General features: G+C 52.8%; 5 protein-coding genes across 5 annotated transcripts; 3 read left to right on the top strand and 2 right to left on the bottom strand.

Moving 5' to 3' along the window:
• Positions 1-350: 350 nt before the first annotated feature.
• On the top strand, positions 351-2,495 carry ACO1O0_002386 (uncharacterized protein; the record flags this gene model as incomplete). Its single annotated transcript, XM_083191856.1, has 3 exons — positions 351-1,089; positions 1,150-1,846; positions 1,898-2,495. The coding sequence occupies 3 exons, from the start codon at positions 351-353 to the stop codon at positions 2,493-2,495; spliced, it is 2,034 nt and encodes a 677-aa protein (XP_083053070.1).
• Positions 2,496-2,925: 430 nt separating this feature from the next.
• On the top strand, positions 2,926-5,147 carry ACO1O0_002385 (P-loop containing nucleoside triphosphate hydrolase protein; the record flags this gene model as incomplete). The annotated part of the gene is made up of 4 exons (XM_083191855.1): positions 2,926-2,929; positions 2,981-4,703; positions 4,773-4,848; positions 4,908-5,147. The coding sequence occupies 4 exons, from the start codon at positions 2,926-2,928 to the stop codon at positions 5,145-5,147; spliced, it is 2,043 nt and encodes a 680-aa protein (XP_083053069.1).
• Positions 5,148-5,552: 405 nt separating this feature from the next.
• Positions 5,553-8,765, bottom strand: PRP24 (U6 snRNP complex subunit PRP24; the record flags this gene model as incomplete). Its single annotated transcript, XM_083191854.1, has 1 exon — positions 5,553-8,765. One exon carries the CDS (start codon positions 8,763-8,765, stop codon positions 5,553-5,555), a length of 3,213 nt encoding a protein of 1,070 aa, XP_083053068.1.
• Positions 8,766-12,133: 3,368 nt separating this feature from the next.
• ACO1O0_002383 (uncharacterized protein) lies at positions 12,134-13,162 on the top strand (the record flags this gene model as incomplete). Its single annotated transcript, XM_083191853.1, has 3 exons — positions 12,134-12,140; positions 12,603-12,685; positions 12,734-13,162. 3 exons carry the CDS (start codon positions 12,134-12,136, stop codon positions 13,160-13,162), a joined length of 519 nt encoding a protein of 172 aa, XP_083053067.1.
• Positions 13,163-13,539: 377 nt separating this feature from the next.
• On the bottom strand, positions 13,540-14,647 carry mrpl22 (mitochondrial 54S ribosomal protein uL22m; the record flags this gene model as incomplete). Its single annotated transcript, XM_083191852.1, has 3 exons — positions 13,540-13,679; positions 13,741-14,547; positions 14,608-14,647. The coding sequence occupies 3 exons, from the start codon at positions 14,645-14,647 to the stop codon at positions 13,540-13,542; spliced, it is 987 nt and encodes a 328-aa protein (XP_083053066.1).
• Positions 14,648-19,118: the final 4,471 nt, after the last annotated feature.

The raw sequence follows: 19,118 nt of genomic DNA, 5'->3' as shown, positions 1-19,118 counted from the left end.
GGCATTTTTCAATGTGGCCTTGAACCCGCGTTCAAAGTACCTCCTTCCAGTGAAGGCTCTCACAACGGCGGGCTTTCACTGCACGGAACTCCTCACGGCTTCTCCATCATCTCTGTCTCTTAATCACCATTTCCTTCTCTCCATTACCAGGTTCTAGGCTCGCACCCTACGTTTGGCCAGGGTCAAGGAGCTTTCCCCAGAGAAGCAAGCCACTGCAGGCAGTGGTTGTTGCGTCACATACCCGCTTGGGCTAGGGTTCGGGACCCATCTCATTCCGACCTGGACCTCTCTCTCACCTGTTCCTCCGTAATCGCCGCGCATCGACAAGTTCTCCTCCATTCGTTAGAGCCATGGCCGGAGCCAAGAAAAAGAAGAAGCCCGCTGCTAACCCTGCGCGAGGCTTTGCGACCACATCCATTGCTTCCAAGCCGAGGCCAGAGCCTACAGCTGAGGAATCAAAGTCGTCGCACATCCATGGCAACAGTGCCCCTCCATCAACGGGCGACAAAGCCCCACCATCCACCACGGCGTCGGCACCAACCGCTGACGATGGCTCCAAAACCGGCGCATCCCAAGAGAAGGCCCTGAGCCCCGAGGAATTTGAAAAACAACTCGAAGAGTCCGAGCTCCAGCTCCTTGTGGAGAAGCATTCGCAAAAAGTGAAGCGTGATGCCCAGCGCCAGGTCACTCGCCTTGAGACTGACCGTCGTCTGTTGCGAGCAAATGCCGATTCCATAAACAGCGTCAAATGGCTACCGGAGGACTTGATGGGTCACATACTTGACCTTATCAAGGCTGAGGGCCGCTTTGCAGCTTCAAATATTTTGTCTGAAACCCCAGGAAGAATGCCTTCTGAAGAAGACATGATCACGCGTTTGTGGACTTTGCAACAGACTCTCACGTCCGCAGGATTTCCCGAAACGCGGGTTCGGGGGGTTTTGCAGTATATTCTGGAGATATCACCCAATATCACCTCCACTGGCAAAGATCTCATTTGGGGATTAGAAGAGGCTCTTGACTGGATGGGCCGCGAATGTGACTCCTCGGAGCTGCCAGCCTACGACAAAAGGCCAAGGCCTGTCGCAAAGGGTGGGCATCGATTCACGACTACATGGTATTGTGCTGTGCGGCGCTGACTTTTTGATACAGAAACCCCCAATGACAGTCCGGCATCGACACGCTCCAGTACTCCGAAGCCTTCTGAAGCCACAGGTAATGGCCGTGGCAAGCGTGGGCCTCGTGGTCAATCCGCTACGAAACATTCACCGTCAAAGAAGGTTGTCGTGACTTGTGACAGCGACATTGAGCCCGACAATTTAGTACCCGAATACATTTCGGCAAAGAAAAGACTGCTCCAGCTGGAGCGAAGCCTTATCCCTGCAAAGTCAGAGGACTCTGACAACGACCTTGCTATTGCCAAATTGGAGGCAAGGCTGAAACGTATTGAGGGCGATGTCTTGTTTGACAAATTTGTCGCCGAGAAGCAGTGGAAGCAGGAGAGAGTTGCAGTGGAAAAGGAAATTGCAGTTGCAAAAAAGCAGACCCAGGAAAGAGAAACAAAGGAGATAGCCCCGGCCGGAGGACCCGACGGGAAGACCTCTAATGGTGATATCAATGACGAGGCGCAGCGGATTGCCGCTGAGATCCTCGCCGAGAACGATGATGACGACCTCGACGACATTGGAGGACTCTTTGCCTCTTTGCCTCAGAATGAAGTTGATGCAGCCACAGGCAAGACCCAAACCGTTGTCACTTCCTCGGACGGAAACAAAGTCGTAATCAGGGACTTTGGGAAATGGTCTGGTGTGAGCCCTCGACGGGTCTTGGAGGAAGCCTGTCGGTCCAGGTTAGTTGGGACCAGGCTAGCCTACTTGAGCTGTGGCTAATAGTTCACCAGGGATACTTCAGTCAAGATCAGCTATACAGTAGCGTCGGAGGCCTCGTTTGCAAACCGCCATTCAGTCGACATTCAATGGACCAAGCCTCAGGAAGTACCCATCACCATTCCATACACAGACCTCGAGATCGTTGCCGATAGATACCGAGTCTCAATCACGATGAGTAGTATTGCGGCACCAGACACAAGGCAATCAGAGGCCTACGTCGCTACGGCCGCCATATTCTACATCTTTAGCGGCAACGCCCGAGAAGAAAAGGTTGGTCTCAGGCTTCCGCCCGTTTGGCGGGACCTTTTCTCCGAGCTGGTCGAAGCCAAGAAGAACCATCTTGATTCTCAGGATCGCACTGTAGTGAGGGATCTAAGGACCATTGTGCGACAAAGACGAGACCAGGAGCTTGAGGATGGAGTCATTATTCAGGGCGCCTTTAAGGGCCGGGGAACCCCGAAGGGGGCCCAAGACTCCGGCGAGACTGGGAACCAGGATCGTTCCCGGCCGAACAATGCCGGTTCAGATCAGTACCGAAAGATATGGGCTGATAAGTCTTCCTCACGGAAGTATCGGACGATGCTGGTAAGCTCTCTATTGAAGGGTTGAACAGCGACGGCTCTTCTCACTCGTTAAACAGGAATCTCGCATGCAACTTCCCATGTGGAGCTTCAAAGACCAAGTTCTGGATGCTGTTGAACAAAACCAGGTGGTAATCGTTTGCGGCGAAACAGGATGGTAAGGACAAACATTCTAGAATTACAACATAAGCATGAGCTCATGAAATCACAGTGGAAAAAGCACACAGGTTCCAGCTTTCTTGCTGGAGCATGAGCTATCTCAAGGCAAACCCTGTAAGGTTTACTGTACGGAGCCCCGACGTATATCTGCCATATCGCTTGCCCGCCGTGTAAGTGAAGAGCTCGGCGAAAACCGAGGTGATCTAGGCACAAACCGCTCTCTCGTTGGATATTCCATCCGTCTCGAAGCAAACATTTCCAAAGAAACAAGGCTTGTATATGCTACGACTGGAATAGTCATGCGTATGCTCGAAGGATCTAATGACTTGCATGAGGTCACCCATCTTGTGTTAGACGAAGTCCACGAGCGATCCATTGACAGCGACTTCCTCCTTATTGTACTCAAGCGCCTTCTGGAAAAGAGAAAAGACCTCAAAGTCATTCTCATGTCCGCCACGGTCGACGCGGACCGGTTTTCGGCGTATTTAGGAGGCGCACCTGTCCTTAACGTTCCTGGACGAACATTCCCGGTGGAGGTGCGTTACCTCGAGGATGCTCTAGAGCTCACCGGGTATCAGCCGACGGGCACCCCGGGTGATAAGCTCGTCGATCTGGACGATGAGGTGATAGAAAGTGACGCCGACGGGCAACAAAGTGAGACGTCCAAGAACCTAACCAAATACTCACCTTCAACGCGGAATGCGCTAGCGCAACTGGACGAGTACCGCATAGAACCCGATCTGGTGGTCCAGCTGATCGCGCATATTGCTTCGTCGGAAGATTTGCAGCCTTACAGCAAGGCTATCCTCATCTTCCTCCCTGGAATCGCGGAAATCCGCACCTTGAATGACTTGCTGCTCGGCGATCCCCGCTTCTCCCAGGAGTGGCTTGTCTATCCTCTCCACTCTACTATTGCCACCGAGGACCAAGAATCGGCTTTCCTGGTACCACCGCCTGGTATGCGAAAGATTGTCCTCGCGACTAATATCGCCGAGACCGGTATCACAATTCCGGACGTAACATGCGTCATTGACACCGGAAAGCATCGGGAGATGCGTTACGACGAGAGAAGGCAGCTATCGCGACTCCTAGACACCTTCATTTCCAGAGCGAATGCGAAGCAGAGGAGGGGCCGTGCTGGGCGTGTTCAACGGGGACTTTGCTTCCACTTGTTTACGAAGTACAGGCATGATCACTTGATGAATGATCAGCAGACACCTGAAATGCTCCGTCTTTCACTACAGGACCTTGCAATTAGAGTCAAGATTTGCAAAATTGGAGGTATTGAAGAAACCCTGGGAGATGCACTGGACCCTCCGTCTGCAAAGAATATCCGCCGAGCTGTTGACGCATTAGTTGATGTGCGAGCACTCACAGCTGCTGAGGAGTTGACCCCTCTTGGCCGCCAGTTGGCACGATTGCCACTGGACGTCTTCTTGGGGAAGCTTATCTTGCTCGGGGCAGTCTTCAAATGTTTGGATATGGCCATCACCGTCGCGGCTATACTCTCATCTAAATCTCCCTTTACCGCCCCGTTTGGGCAAAGGGCCCAGGCCCAGAATGCGAAGATGTTTTTCCGCCGCGGAGATTCGGACTTGCTCACCATCTATGATGCATACTCGGCCTGGAAGCGTGTCTGCCAGGCAAACAGCGGCTCAGGGAAAGAGTTTCAGTTCTGTCGCAAGAATTTTCTCAGTCAGCAGACACTAGCCAACATCGAAGATCTCAAGGGGCAGCTTTTGGTTTCATTGGCGGACTCGGGATTCCTATCGCTAACAGAGGATGAGCGGCGGGCTCTGTCCCGCCTACGGTTCGCCCCCGGCGGACGTGGCCGAAAACAGCAGCATTTCTTCGAGGTGCCTCGAAGGGTCAACATCAACAGTGACAACGACATAGTTTCTGCCTCGGTGATTGCGTGGAGTTTTTACCCCAAGCTTCTCGTTAGAGATACGCCGGGGACGAGGGGACTCCGCAACGTTGGCAACAATCAGTCCATCAGCATTCATCCTTCCTCAGTAAACCGCAACCAACTTGACCTAAAATGGCTGTCATATTACCACATTATGCAAGCCAAATCGTAAGATCTCACCTCTATATAATTCACGCCCTTTTATAACTCTCTCAATGACAACTAACAATGATCTAGCGTTTATCATGCGCATGAGACGACGGCTGTCGACCCGTTTGCCATTGCACTCCTTTGCGGAGATGTTCGGTGTGATGTAAGTCCCCTAGACCTTCTAACTGTCCTGGTCAGAGCTGCCTACTTACACATTGCTAGATGTTTTCTGGCGTCATTGTACTCGATGGGAACCGAGGACGCTTTGCAGTCCCCGACTGGAAGACGATGCTTGTGGTCAAGGTCCTACGGACACGACTCCGGGAGCTTCTCGCGAGGTCATTCAAACAGCCTGGAAAGCTCCCCACAGCACAGCAAGAGAAGTGGCTCGAGGTGTGGCAGCGGCTCTTTTCTCAAGATTTCAACCAGGACAAACCGATCGGCACCGTGAGCATGGGCTAGTAGACCAATGCAAGGTGTCTAGACGTTGAGTGCTGGTATTTAGCCATGATGAGAGAACCAGCGGGTATGATTTTCGGAAAACCTGTTTGTGGCCCCAGGCGAGACTCTTGGGAGCTATGAAGGACACCTCCATCAAAGATCCATAGAGAAGACGAGAGAATGAACGGCCCGAGTCTGGCTTGAGATCACAGTTATAGAATACATGGAAAGAACGAGAAAAAACTATGGCCCAGCTTCGATTGTCCCGATCAAATGCATTTCTCTTGCGCCAGAACATAGTGGTGACTTGAGAAGATGTCGGGCCAGTGGGTACAATAGGGCCTTGCAAATCAGCACGTAGGTATCTCAATCAAGCCAGTGCGGAATCTCCGATATTATAAACAACCGTCAATGTGGGTAACAGCCTCAAACCCCGTTCTCGCCCTCCTTTTTCTCCTCACTGGCCAGGAACATAGCCTTAAAATCAGCATTGCTCTTGGGCCCGGGCTTCCCATTGGGGATCCCACCAGCCTTGCCACTCTCATCCCCTTCCGCGATTTTCCTCGCGGCAACGAACCCAAGACCACCACGCCTTGGGCCCCCTCTCTGCTGTCCGGGCCGTCGAGCCATGGGTGGGGGCATCATGTGTCTCAGGCCTGACTCGGGGGCCTCCTTAGGATTATGTCCCTTGAAGCGATGCGAGGCCCGATCATCCTTGTGTTCAGGCTTCGCATGGCGCAGTTCCTCCAACGATCCGATGCGCAGCTTGCAGCCCTCGAATTCCATACCGTCGAGCTTCAGAGCCGCTTTACCGGCAGTGGCAACATCTGCAAACTCGATCTTGGCGCCGCCATGAGTTGGCCGCAGCACCAACTTGACAATAGTTCCTAGAGGCTCCACCAGCGCGTGAACACGCGCGTCGTTTATGGTATCCGGCAGGCCCATTAGCGCAATTGTTCGAGCCGAAATATCGGCCTCTGTCGGCTTGTGCTGGTGAGTTGCAACCATAGCATCGTCCCCCTCCGCGTCCCTAACGGAAGGCGGTGCGGATGAGGCAGATTCGTGGTCGGCGTACATGGTCTTGGCTGAGGGCTTGATCTTGGATTCTCTAGAGAGGTCGACCTGCAGAATTTGGTTCCGAAACTTGGCGTTATTCAGCTCCAAAACAGCGTTCTCTGCCTGACCTTTGCTCTCAAAGTCGAGAAACGCAAACCCCCGGTTCTTGCCTCCCATAGTCTGAGGGATATTCACACGAGTTACGGTTCCATATTTGGAAAAGACTTCTCTCAGCTCTGACTCGGAGGTGCCCTTGTCCAGGTTTGTAACATGGACTTCCCTCCCCTCAGCCAAGGCCCCTTCACGACTCTTCTTGTGACCTGGGTCTGAGTACTTAGCGACTAGCCTGTATCGTCCCTCCAGCACTGTACCGTCTTTCTTAGTTGCTGCTGCCGCAGCGTCGTGGTCGCGGAAAGACACGTAACAGAACCGGCGGTGGGTATTTACTTTGAGACTAGGCCATCGGATACTCAGTATCTCCCCACAGTCTTTAAATATGCCCCGGATGTACTTTTCGTCGGCAGCTGGCGGGTAGTTTGTGACGTAGATGGTCAAGTTGTGGCCCGAATCTACCTTGAGCTGCGACTGACCGAAGTACTTCCCGTCTCTCAGCAAGGCTGACTGTGCTTCGTCGGGCCTTCTAAACTCGATCAAGGCAGTCGATGACTGGGTCTTATCATCCCGCACAAGTGCTGTGATGTTGTTGATATGCCCGTAGTCTTTAAAGTATTGTCGAAGCTTGGGTTGGGTCACGTCGCCCGGAAGGTTTTGTACAATGATGGTCGTATTTTCTCTATCCCTCTTCGTCACAGCTTGTTGTTCTTGCGCATCTTCGGGCCCCGGTGCTACCTGGGTCACCTCTGCTTCGTTCTTTTGGCGTTTGCTTGAGCCCTCTGGTACGATTTCCGCATCGTGCTGAAACTCGTCCCTCTTGCGCTTCGACTCACCTGCCGACTGCACCTCGAGGGCAGGCTTCTCTGGATGCTGCGCATAGTAAGCAGCATAAGCGTTCTCCTTGTCCCTTTGTTGGAGTTCCCGAAGGCGTTTAATCTCCCTAGCCGTTTTGTGGACCCTGTCTGTAGCCCTGCGCACGGATGCTGGCGATTCATAATCATTACAGTGCTGCAAGTATACTTCCAACACCTTCTCTGGCCAGTCGATACTTGTTCGGGCTACAGCCCGGGTCAAGACCGATGTCGCTAACGACGGTATCTGCAGTCCCGCAGCACCAGAGGATGGCGTAGGACTTCTGATAGTACTTGTTTTCGACGAGAAGATGAGCATCTCCCACAAGTAATAACGCAGCCAAAAGTCGTGACTGTCAGCATGGATTGGCGTGCTAGCCAACTTGTTCCACTGAGCTCTTGCGTCGTCAATGGCACCTTTCCTTTCCGTCAAATATTGGATATATATCCGCTCGAGCCGGAACTTAGGGTCTCCCTGGAAATCCTTTCCGTATAGGCGTTTCCCGACAACGGCAACATCCTCCAGAGCGGCAGGCAATCCCACATCAGCAACATCAACAGCCTCGTCTCCAGCCCCAGCACCCATAGCCGTGCGCTTCAGAAAGCCGCACCACGCAACGTACATTTCAATCATGCTCTCCATCCCATCCTTGTAGAGCTGATCCTCGCTAGTTGCAGCGTGCTTGATGGATTCGATTTCGGAGAAGGCGAGTTTGGCTTCCTCGGCGCAGAGAATATACCGATTCCAGAGCTGGCCAGAAGAGGGGCAGTGTTGGACGGCGCGGCAAAGAACGTCGAGAAGGCTTGCCGCAGCATGGGGGTCCGCGTGCGAGGATGACAGATAGACGATATATTCATGCCATATATTTTCGTCGGTGGCCAGGAGGCCGGTCAAAGCTCTAGCGTATAGACCCCGGCAGAGATCCATCCCAATGTCCGGGTTGTCGTTGTTCCTCTTGCTCTGTCGCATCTCCCACTCAAGGTACTCGATCATCAGTGACTTTTGGGACTCAATGTCTCCAGCACGGGCGGCTTGCTTTAGTTTAAGCTCGAATGGGTCTCGCTGTGCGATGAGGCGTTTCGCTTCCTGGGCGCTGGCAGTAACTTCCTTCATGGACTCTTCCCATTCGGATCGGTTGTATTCGGAGAGGAAGCTGGAGAAGGCTTGGGAGGTCTCGTCCCAAGTGAGATGCGGGGTGACGAGGCGGTTGCGAAAGAGGTGAGTGATGCGCTTGATACCCTCTGGAGTCCTAGTCTTGGAGAGCAGCTCCATCTCAAGGGAGATCCAGCGATCCCAGAGCTGATGACTGTCACTTATGCGGTACTTGATGGCCTCGTACCCCTGCTGCCACAGGTCAAGAGCGGCGCCGAAGGAAAAGAGCTCGCGGCCCATCATGCGTTCCTCCTCGGACCAACCAGCCTCGGGGGACTGGGTGTCACCCCATAGAGACCAGAAGTAGTTGCAGTAGGCCAGCCACATGCGGAGGCTGCCCGGCTCTGCGCTTACTGCGCGCTTGTGAATCTCGACGGCATTGACGCGTTGCTCGAGGTCGGAAGCGTTGCGGACGGTCTCGTCAAGGTAGGCCAGCCAGCTGTCCTCACCAACCGGTGTGGCCATTCTGATTATGATGAGACGCGGGTGAGAGCGTGGGCCATGAATGGAGGCAGCAAAGTTGTCAAATTCGGCAGGGTCGAAGGGTAAACGAGTATCGGAGGGGATATGATCGGCGGGCAGTACGTAGATACCAGCTGGACAGCGCAGTCTGCTGTTATGATGGAAGTCGGAGTTTGGACGATTTTTGAGGGCGGATTGGGGAGCTAATCAACTAATCCGGGATAGTTCAGCTGTGGCCTTGGTCGCAAGGCTGCCTCGGGCTCCTCCGAGTGCCCGACTGACTGCGTTGGTAGGTTCGTGCTTGCCAGGAGAAGTCCAACCCAGAGGGACCTAGCATGTAATATGGGCCAGCCACCCACGACACCAGAACCAGGATAAATGATAGCTGGGTCACTGTGGACTATGGGTGTGGGTGATGGCGCTGATGGGTCCCCTAGGTAAGTTGAAAGGCCGCTCTAGAACTTTTTTTTTTCTTCCCCCAAGGTGCTGCTGGTACTGCAGAGGTGCGTGCAGCCGTGCCCGGCGCAGACGGGTCGTGGGGTGGAAATGATGTAATGGCCCCATTATGCGAAGTATCCTAGGTACTTAGCAGTAGTAGTACTACTACCTACTAACTTAGTAGGTAGCTGCTCCTAATAGCAGTAACTACCTGCTCCTAGTAGCAATAACTACCAGTACTTGTTATATACTTCGTGCTACTAGTACTACCTAAGGTACTAGTAGGTCGTCGTAGTACTATCTGTACACGTAAGGTACTACACTACGAGCACAGTATACACCTAGTACCTTACTGGATACCTTAGGTACTTTACGACTTAGTAGTATATAGAGGTAAGTAGTTAACTCCGTTAGCAACGGCTTTGGTCGGCCAGAAATCTGGCCCTCACAAGGGCATTACATTCCGAGCCAGGCCCAGCAAATATGTCATGAGGTCCAACAACAAGGAGCGCATCAGCAGCTTCGAAGCGACCTACTCGTAGTAGGTACTCGTAGACTCCTAGAGTCGTGGACCAGTGGTCGGGCCTGAGGCCGAGATTCGTGGGGTCTTATTTCCGGTACGGTAATACTGCAGGCTGCAGGTCGCCAGCTCTCTCCTCGTCACACCCACTCACGATGATCATTGACCCATGGGGTCTCCGGCTGCGAGATCTAGACCGGGTCGAAAGCTGCCAATGCGAACTTCCTTGTGGCCTAGATGCAGTCCCCAGCGCAGCCCTCGCCCTCCTACGTTTCTAACGCAAGCTCCAGTCAACATACCCTACAACCACAATAACTTCAACAGGCACATACTACTACTGCGTACATATCTACCTACACACATACTGTATCAGGGGTACGAATACAGGTGATGGTAAGCATAGACCAGTACAGGCCATCTTGGCAATAGTAACCGCCAACAGCCCGAAACTTGACGCGCCCTCCACTGTCTAGGAAGGATACCAACTATATTATTCGTACTATCGAAGTTGCGAATTCCAAACTTCGGCCTTGCGCCTTCGACCAATACGTCTGTCTACTCGTAAGTAGTAGTAACAGCTTCCTCATAGGTCTGGGTCTGTTTCTCCGGCGTTTGTTTCTCCAAAATTGCACAATTCCTCTGTAGTTTCTCCGTACGAAGTAGCGATACTGGCTCAGTGTCTCGGTTTAATGCGAAGGGCGACTTCGTTCCCCTTGGCTTCTGTGTTGTTGCTGTTGTTGCTGTTGTTGTTGTTGTTGTTGTTGTTGTTGTTGTTGTTGTTGTTGTTTCCCTGACGTAGATCTAGCGAATTGCACCCTATATGGCTGTAATACACGCAGTAGGTAGATACGAGTACGAGTAGACCCGATGCGAATGATCCGATGCGATTGGGCCCTGGGCCACGGATACTCTGCGCCTGCTTTTATCCGTGCCCCATCAGATGTTTACTCCGTACAACGCGTTCATCAACTGGAAGCGAAGTTTACCTGAGGGGCCATTTCGACATCCAAGGACAAGGAAGGAAACTGGATGTGTCGTTGGAGCACATGGGAACGATGGTATGACCCCTTGCCTCAGTGCTGCTGGCGCTCGCTGACTTCATGCGTCCCGTCCTGCCAATTTCGGGTCACCAACAAGGTGGCCAAGACCAATTGGATGGTGCCTATCCGTTTACCGCAGCACTGTTTGCATCTAATGTGCGGCTCGTACATCTCGGAGACCATAGGCGAGGCCACTCGTACAGGGCCAGCTGCCCTTAGTTCAATTCATCTCTTGGATTTCGGACATGTTGTTAGCATTTGTGTCAAGCAGCAGGCTTGTGCCGAGATGTGAGATGGAAGAGATCGGCTGCACCAATAAGAGACGGCTCGACAGGGGTTCTCGGACGCGTCAAATACCAGACCGCTGCAACTTGCCGTCGCTTGTTTGGCGCTAGCGGTTCCCCTGCTGGAAGCTGGAACCTCTCCTGGCTCCCGCTGTCCTCGGTCTCCCCTCGGGGCAGCCGTGTTTACCACTACGTCCTATCCGTATTACTCCACTGCGACATTGCTGGCACTCTGGCGGCCCTTGATGCTCATTGGAATCCATCCTGGAGCTTGGCCGCACTCCACTTGTACTCGTAGGTAATCCGACCTGCACCATCCTGACTTAACCCCCCTCCAGGCGATACTCCATGGACCTCTCCTGTTTATCCCTTTCTCCATCTCTCGGCCTCCTACTCCTCTTCGCTACGCGCACCACCTTCCTTTTCGTTTACCCTTATTGGATCTCGGTCCTAGTCCATTCTTTTGCCCCCTCTTACCCCGATTTTCGGTCTGTGTGCACAGAAACGTGCCATTGTCCTGTAAATTGAATCTTCACGGCGACGACCCAACTTCGTGCTCTCGACATCATACGTTCCTTTCAAGGCCAACATTGGCAACCGTTTCCAACTCCCACTAGGTCTTAGACCGCACTACTAGTAGTACCGAACTCGCACATCTCTGTCATTTTCCAGTTGTCTACCCGACCAAGCATCACCCGTGCGACCTGACGAATCTAAAAAAGCGATACTCTCTCTGTGCGCCGTCGTATTTCGCAACCGGCTGAGCCATTGGAATCTGAATAAAGAGAAAGCGACCTCTTACGTGAACCGTTCATCACCCGTACGCGGTATCGAATCTTGAACGGATACAGCACCGATCCTCCATCATCGAATATCTATTCTCGATCCAAGCAAGACTATCCACCAACCAACCCAACCAACGCCCCCACAACAGCTACTTCATTGATCCTACTACCGACTGCACATCTTTTATCTATTACGCACTGGCCTCTGTTCGTAAGCCACAATGCATCAGTTTCTTTCGGTTCTCGGTGCGCTGAGCGCTCTAAGCGTCTTGGGCGTTGCTGCGCAGGAGGGTCTTGACGCAGCATGTCTTGTAAGTAGTCCTGCAGCTTTGTCTCCAAAGGTTATGCCACTATAGCTGGCACATATCCATCAACTCGAAACCGTTGTCACTAATTGCTTCCAATATAGGATGGCTGTAGAATTGCAGCGACGGAACAGTTCCCGACCTTTGGCTGCACATCCGCGGAAGATCGACCCTGCTTGTGTGTGAATGACCAATACAAGTATAGTGTAAGAGACTGCTCTACGAGCGGTTGCGGTACTACTGAATCTCAAGTGATGGATTGGCTGTCGGGGGGTTTTTGTGTCGGTATGTTCTACCTGTCCCTCGCGCGTTGAAGATCGAAGCTTATATTTGTTGCTACAGGATACTCGACACCAGACGAAACAGAAGGGGCTACAACAAGTGCGGCTGAACCGGCTCCGACGACTGCAGTCGAACCAGCTCCCACGACTGCAGCTGAACCGGCTCCGACAACTGTAGCTGATTCAGCTCCGACTACCACTGCCATAGAGGAGGGGGAAACCTCTGCTCCCGCACCGACGGCCGAGTCCACGGAAGCCCCTATCAACATGGTAAGCAGGTATTCGTACCCAGAAGGATGTGGCTAAAATCAGCTCTAGGAGACCTCAGTCACATCCGAATCGACTGCTGCATCCGAGACTTCAGGGGCTGCCGCTACCCAGACTGCGCCAGGTGAGGAGGACCAGAAAGAGGATGATGAAGATGGCGACGAAGCAGCTGCCGCTGGTGGTGGTCTCTCCCAAGGCGCAGCTGTTGGCATCGGTGTTGGCGTTGCTGTTTGCGTCGTCGCCGTCGCCGTCGTTGCCGTCGTTCTTCTGCTTAGAAACCGCAAGCGAAAGCAGCAGCTTGCATCCCAGGCTAACCAGGCTCGCAACAACTTTCCAAGGCCCATGCCCGATTCTGGGCGATCCTACGCCTCCGTTGATCATGGTCCCCTACCTGAAAAACGAGGTGGTGAGTCCATCGAGTTGACGTCGCATCGCTACGAAGACATGGTGCCGCGGGCAACGCCTCGTACAATGGTATAATTGGGGTGCTGTGCCAACACATCGGCTGGAGTAACAGCCAGCGAGAATAAAGGATTGGAATCCGAATCATTTCGGTCATGTGATGTATGTGGCGGTTAGACAACTCAATAGATTAGTTGGACTGTTGTAGAAGCAACATATGTCCAAGGTTATCCGCTCTTCTTCCTGCGTCGGTTTATATGGCATTGCACGGGACATCTGCTAGAGGGTGTATCTGGCAGGCGGACGGGGAGACATGACAACCACAGTGGGCACAGGAAAATCAAGACAGGAAGCATGATTACCAGGATCTTCTTGTACATATGTTACACGTTTCGGAAAGTGAAACGACTATTCTACACATTGACAACCCTTCCAACGATGCAAGAATGTGGCGTCTACCAGGAGTAGTAAGGTCGCTGGCCGTGGATGCCGCGGTTTGGTAGGTGTATCCAGGGACCCTCAGCCCTCTTTTTTGCTTCTCGTTCCTCGTACTCTCGTATCCTTGTCTTCTCCTCCTTGAGTAGGACGCTGATACCTGAATATGGTTGTGAGCCAAGAATTGTGTGGATGAGAGGATGGCAGAGCGGCCGACTTACTGGTGGCAGGATGCTTCATAATGCCAAAGCTTGCCCTTGCCTTGTAATCCAACGACTTGCCGCGCCATTTGCCGCGGCCGACCCAAGACTGGGCAATGTACATGCGTGTCGGGTCGGTAATTTCGATCCACTTGCCGTCCTTGGTCTGAATCTTCTGGGGCTTCTCAAAGAGCTCGCCGTTCGCCCGGCCAAGACCCATTCCACGGCGGGCAATGGCAAGGTCACGTGCCTCTTCAAGGTAGCACTTGACTTCAGCTGCCATCTTCTTCTTGGACCATTGCATCTGCGTGATGGCGTCGTCCAGGGATTTGCCTGCAATCTGACGGGACAGCATGACGAGCTTCTTGGTACTGGTGGGCAGGAAGCTGCTCGTGTACAGGTGCTCGCGCTCCGTCATCTTGATCCGCTCCGTCTGGGTCAGCTCGCCCCTCTTGCGCACCATTTGAATGACCTTTCTCCGTTGCCAGCGAACCCGGGATCGCGGGTCAGGGTCTGTGACTATGGCCATGTTTTCGCTTGTCTTCTGATTGCGGCCCGTCCGAGCGGCAGGGGCCTCCTCCGCTGGGGCTTGAAGCTCCTCTTCAAAGATGCCGCCCTCAGCGTCCCGTTCCATGAGGGTTCTCCTCATATGTTCTTGTCGTGATTTGGGATCATCCAGCTCAGGCGCTACTTGCTTTTCCTGGCCCTTCCCTCCTGAGCCCTGGAACATCTTCTTGAGGTTCCGAATGGGGTTGGAAGCCCATTTTTGGCGGTACTGGATCGTCGGACCTAGTTTCGCGGTGAGGATGGTTGAAGGTTTTGATATCGCTGAGGATTCCTGGTAAGCAATTGATAGTTCTTAACGCCATCATCGGCGGTTAAACATACCTGGCTGCCCTAGCCGGCGGGCGGCCACGCGGAGTGTCATTGCGGCAGCTTTGGGTCGCGCTCAACACTGCGTAGAACAACGCGACGACCGTTAAGACGAGCTTTGAGGATTGACGGCGCAGAACGAATTTCTGGTAGAATTGGCGGCCCGGGGTTTTGCCGGGAATGAAGGTCGCTTATCACGTGATTACTCTTTAGCGCGATTATCATCATGAGCTATTCCGGACCTCGACTCTTGACCATTGCCGAAAACGCCGACAGCTCCAACCTTCAGCCCCAAACGCTTCGAGAAAAAGAACAGCATCTCAATCAAAATGGCCGTCAAGCCCATTACTGGTGTACGTTTGCTATGTCCCAATGGCTGCGCACTTTCTGCCGGAGCCTGGTGCCGGCTCGGGTGCCGTCGAAGGATTTTGCTGATTTAATCTAGATGCTCCGGAGGGGCCTCGTCCTCGACCTTGGAATCGCCTTCGGTATGTCGCAAGAAACTTCGATCGACTTTTTCCCCCGATGATTCAGCGAGCGTCCGACGATTGGTGATCGACGACTCGGATCGTACGATATGTATGAGAGACTGACGGAATCCATAGGCACTGGTTTCGCCATGGCCAGCTGGTTTTGGTACGAGCTTCCCAAGAACCCAATTATCGAGCATACAAGACAAAGTTTTTAACAAATCTGATAGGTACGGATACCACGTTCCCCGAACCAACGCCCGTGACAACTTCTACGCGAAGCTCGAGAACAAGCGGGCTGCGGAGAGCGCACAGTAGAGGAGCAACCAAGCGGTCAAGACGTGCCGATATGATTTTGGATCCGAGATTGGGCGGGCATTCTAGTTGGGCTTAAGGGGAGAAGGCGAGAGTGTCTTGCGGTGCTACGCTTGATCGGATGTACAATACTAGACAAGGGCCACCATGTGGAACTGTACTTCATTGACTCCTCGGAGACATTGGGCGTCCTTACGATTGCTCTCAACACGAACACAACTTTCATTTGTGGTTACAGTATTTGGCCCATCTCAGTTACATAGCACATGGCTATCTATGACATGTGTCTTATTGGGACTATGTTTGTGGTCCTCCATTTCCGAACACCTCAACCCGGCGGTAATTGCTCCTTGAAAGTTGAGGGGGGCACCGTCTTCCTATAACTCTTCATTTGGCAATTTACACGAATCCCAGGGCGCGCCTGAATACATAGAGTCACCAGGCTTTTGAGTTAATGTGCGCTCCTTGCTATAGACATAACCCCACTATAGATACAAGATTATGATAGTATACTGGAGAGTGATGCTGGAATGCCATGACGTCCCGGGACATCACGGCTGGCTGTCATAATCTCAAAAAAAAAAACGGGAAATTCGGAGGGAGGGCTGAAATGTGCGGGCAAGAAAAGAACATGCAAATTCGACAAAATTATGTCGTCGCGCGTGAGGTTGTGAAGTGGCGTGATGATTTCGAGGTCTAGTCTTGGCAAGCTGTTGCATCATGAGGGCGAGTCAACATCATGCCAACTCGTCAGCCATTGATGCGGTGTCGACGGCTTCGATGAATGATTGCCGGACGAAGAATCTGAATTATCACTGCTTTCCGCTTGGTGCCCTTTGCCCTCCCATGCGGTGGTCTCAACTGTGAATGTGCCTTTTTTATCCTTGCATCTGAAATCGTGACGTCGGGTCAGTCATCGCTTGGACCTCAACCCGACAACCAACCACTCACTTGCGGAAAAAACGGTCGACCGCGAAGCACTGGACCAGGCTCTCACGCGTTGCTGGCCGCTGGACATCGCAGTGGTATTGGACCATTCCAAAGAGCTCGCAGGCCGAGAGGTCGATCCGTTGAGTGCCCGGCTCCAACTTTCTCTTTTTCCCTCGCACATCCTCCTGGACTTTGGCGGGCAGCTGGGAAGCTTGGAACACGTAACACGGCGGTGACATTACTGAAAATATTCTTTTCCTGAAAGAATGAGATGGAGGCGGCCGTGGGGAGTCGGATTCTGGGGGAGGTTGAAGAGATGAGTCTAGAGGAGGTGAGTTGACTGGTAATGGCCTCAGGCTGCCATTTTCTTCTTTCACTTGTTGCCTCAGCTTCCATCCAGATTCTTCACCACCCTCCTCAGCAACAGAAAACAAGTCAGTCAAACGGAGAGGCATTATGAAAGATAATGATTGCCTGGAAACTTCGAGGTGTTCTTGAATCTTTTTCTTATTATTATCTATCTTCTCAGGCTGTCCCCAGAAGCACGTCGAGATGCTATCTATACCTTCCTTCTATCCAGATACGCGCCTTTTTCTGAGCGAGTGCTCGAAAACCGTTGTTTTTACTCCTCCAATCTGTGCACTATAGAGGGACTGGCCAAAAGGGATACCTGATGATGGAGGAGCAAAGTTGCAGAACTACTCCCCGCATGTAGTGTCATTCACGGGCAGCCGGATACAGCATCCGGCAGCAATGGGCTGAAGGAGCTGACTGACTTCTAGGTACTCGATATCCTTCGGGTTTCAGCGAACGGCAGCATCAGCAAGCGGCCTCTCAAGGTAACCCATGTGCCAGACCTCGACGAGGTTGCAACCCGCCATTTCCGAGAGACACAGGCGCCGACTCTGGGCATCTGCGGCCGCCATCTGCCGTTACTGTACAAGTTTGCCTCGACAATTGTCTCACTTCCCCATCGGTTCTCCCTCCTGGTAATCGACTTGGATGGCCGCTTCGATGCGACCAGGCTCTCCTGCGGCGATGCTGACGCCCGTCATATCTACATCCACCGTCCCTCTCGGGCAAGCGGCCATGGCACCGGTGCCAGAGAAGATGGCAGTGGTGGGGATAAAACGTGGGACAGTAGCACCGGCGCCGACCATCTGCGTAACCTAGTCGCTGAGGCAGCCAACTTCATGCTTTACGGTGCTGGTGCAGCGCCGAGTGCTTCTCGACGGTGGTGGGGAACCGTTGTAGTTGGTGGGCCTGGCGTGGGTGACATCGTTGCGGGATGGAAAGGCTGGCTGCGTATTTCTCGAGAACCTGTGCAAGCTTTTGCTCCTGGGATGAGCGCCGAGGAGGCACTTGAACGTCGCTCTGCGCGCCAGGAAGCTGTCGATGCTGCTGGTTGGACCGCGGAATCACCATGGGGAGGCTTCGTGTTCAAGGAAAGCGACTAACATGAGGCTGCCAAACCTGTGACCTGACAATCAGTGGTCTCTGGCTACGATGGCAAGCGGTTGTAAAAAGGGTGAGACACCAAAATTTGCATACCGTATAAGGTATATATCTCAGTGTATTCATATATACTCTGCTATATTGTGACCTGGTCAGATTGGTGTCTCGCTTCTTTTGCCAACCGTTCGGATGGCTCTCCCTCCGTTTGTGGGATCCCGATCTTACCTTCATCTAACCATGTTTCCAGGCCGTTGCTTTCCCTTCCCCGCGGAGGGAGCAATCAGCAACCGAGCTTATCCTCGCCAAGCCACTTCCAACTCCGCCTAGGTGGACTTGGAAAACTGGGGGCTAGCTTGGCCTTTTGTGGAGAGGTACCCAGGCCCTCAAACGTCCGGGGGCTGCATGATGCTGAATTACATATGAGTAGTATTACAATACATATGCACATGTAGGTAGGTATGATACGGTCGAGGTTGGAACAGATCGGGTAATCCGAGCGACCCGAGTCTGACCTCTCAGCTCTTGGCTCGGACTCGGCCGCGAGGAGGCTAGCTAGTTACGACACTTCCCAACCAACGATATTCAGCAGACTTGGATACAATCCAACACCCAGGTGCGGCATTCATGTCATTATGTATCCCCCCTCGGGTTAGAAAGCCCGGACAACGCCCGAAATGATCCCTGCAACTGCACATGGGTGACGCCGGGAGGATTGAAGACCGCGGATCCTAGGGGTGTGCATCGAGGGATTACGATGAGAAATATTACGAAGGGTACAGAACTTAAACTCGGAGCCGCGGTATGCGGTCGAAAAAGGGATGAATTTTGCACCTGGGGCTGGGGGATCCGAAACTGATCACGTTGAAAATCCCACACGATACGCATACTACTGGCATGAGAAATAATTCACGACACATCGAGGTTGAGAACTGTCCAAGCAAGCTCCCAGGGGACGGTGTTGTCCCCGTAGCAAGCTGTTTCCTGCTTGGAGATAAAGACAGTCTCAAGTATGTCACATTGCGGAGTGAGAGGAAATAGTTTCGACATGTCGAAAAGACTCTATTGAAAATGTTGTGATGTGATGCTCATCAGGGGTATAAGGGGCATCATAAGAAAGACAATTGTCTAAGAACCATAGCCTGTCTCGTCTATGTTCTATCGCGCGCGATCTTGGCCACACGCATCCGATTGTATCCGTAGAAAGATCCTACTGGATCTCGACGCATACTGTGACCGTTCGTAGTTCGTTTCCCGTTAAATGAGATATTGAAAAATAAACAACTCCGTGTCCAAACCCAATGCCATGCTATCGAAAAATATTGACAAAAAAGAGAAATGCGTTGACTCGCGAGAGGC

The sequence above is a fragment of the Amphichorda felina genome (assembly GCF_050947745.1).
Source record: "Amphichorda felina strain 45539 chromosome Unknown scaffold_2, whole genome shotgun sequence".
Lineage (NCBI taxonomy): Eukaryota > Fungi > Ascomycota > Sordariomycetes > Hypocreales > Bionectriaceae > Amphichorda > Amphichorda felina.
The sequence above is the reverse complement of the archived record's forward strand: the minus strand, read 5'-3'. Positions and strand labels throughout refer to the sequence as shown.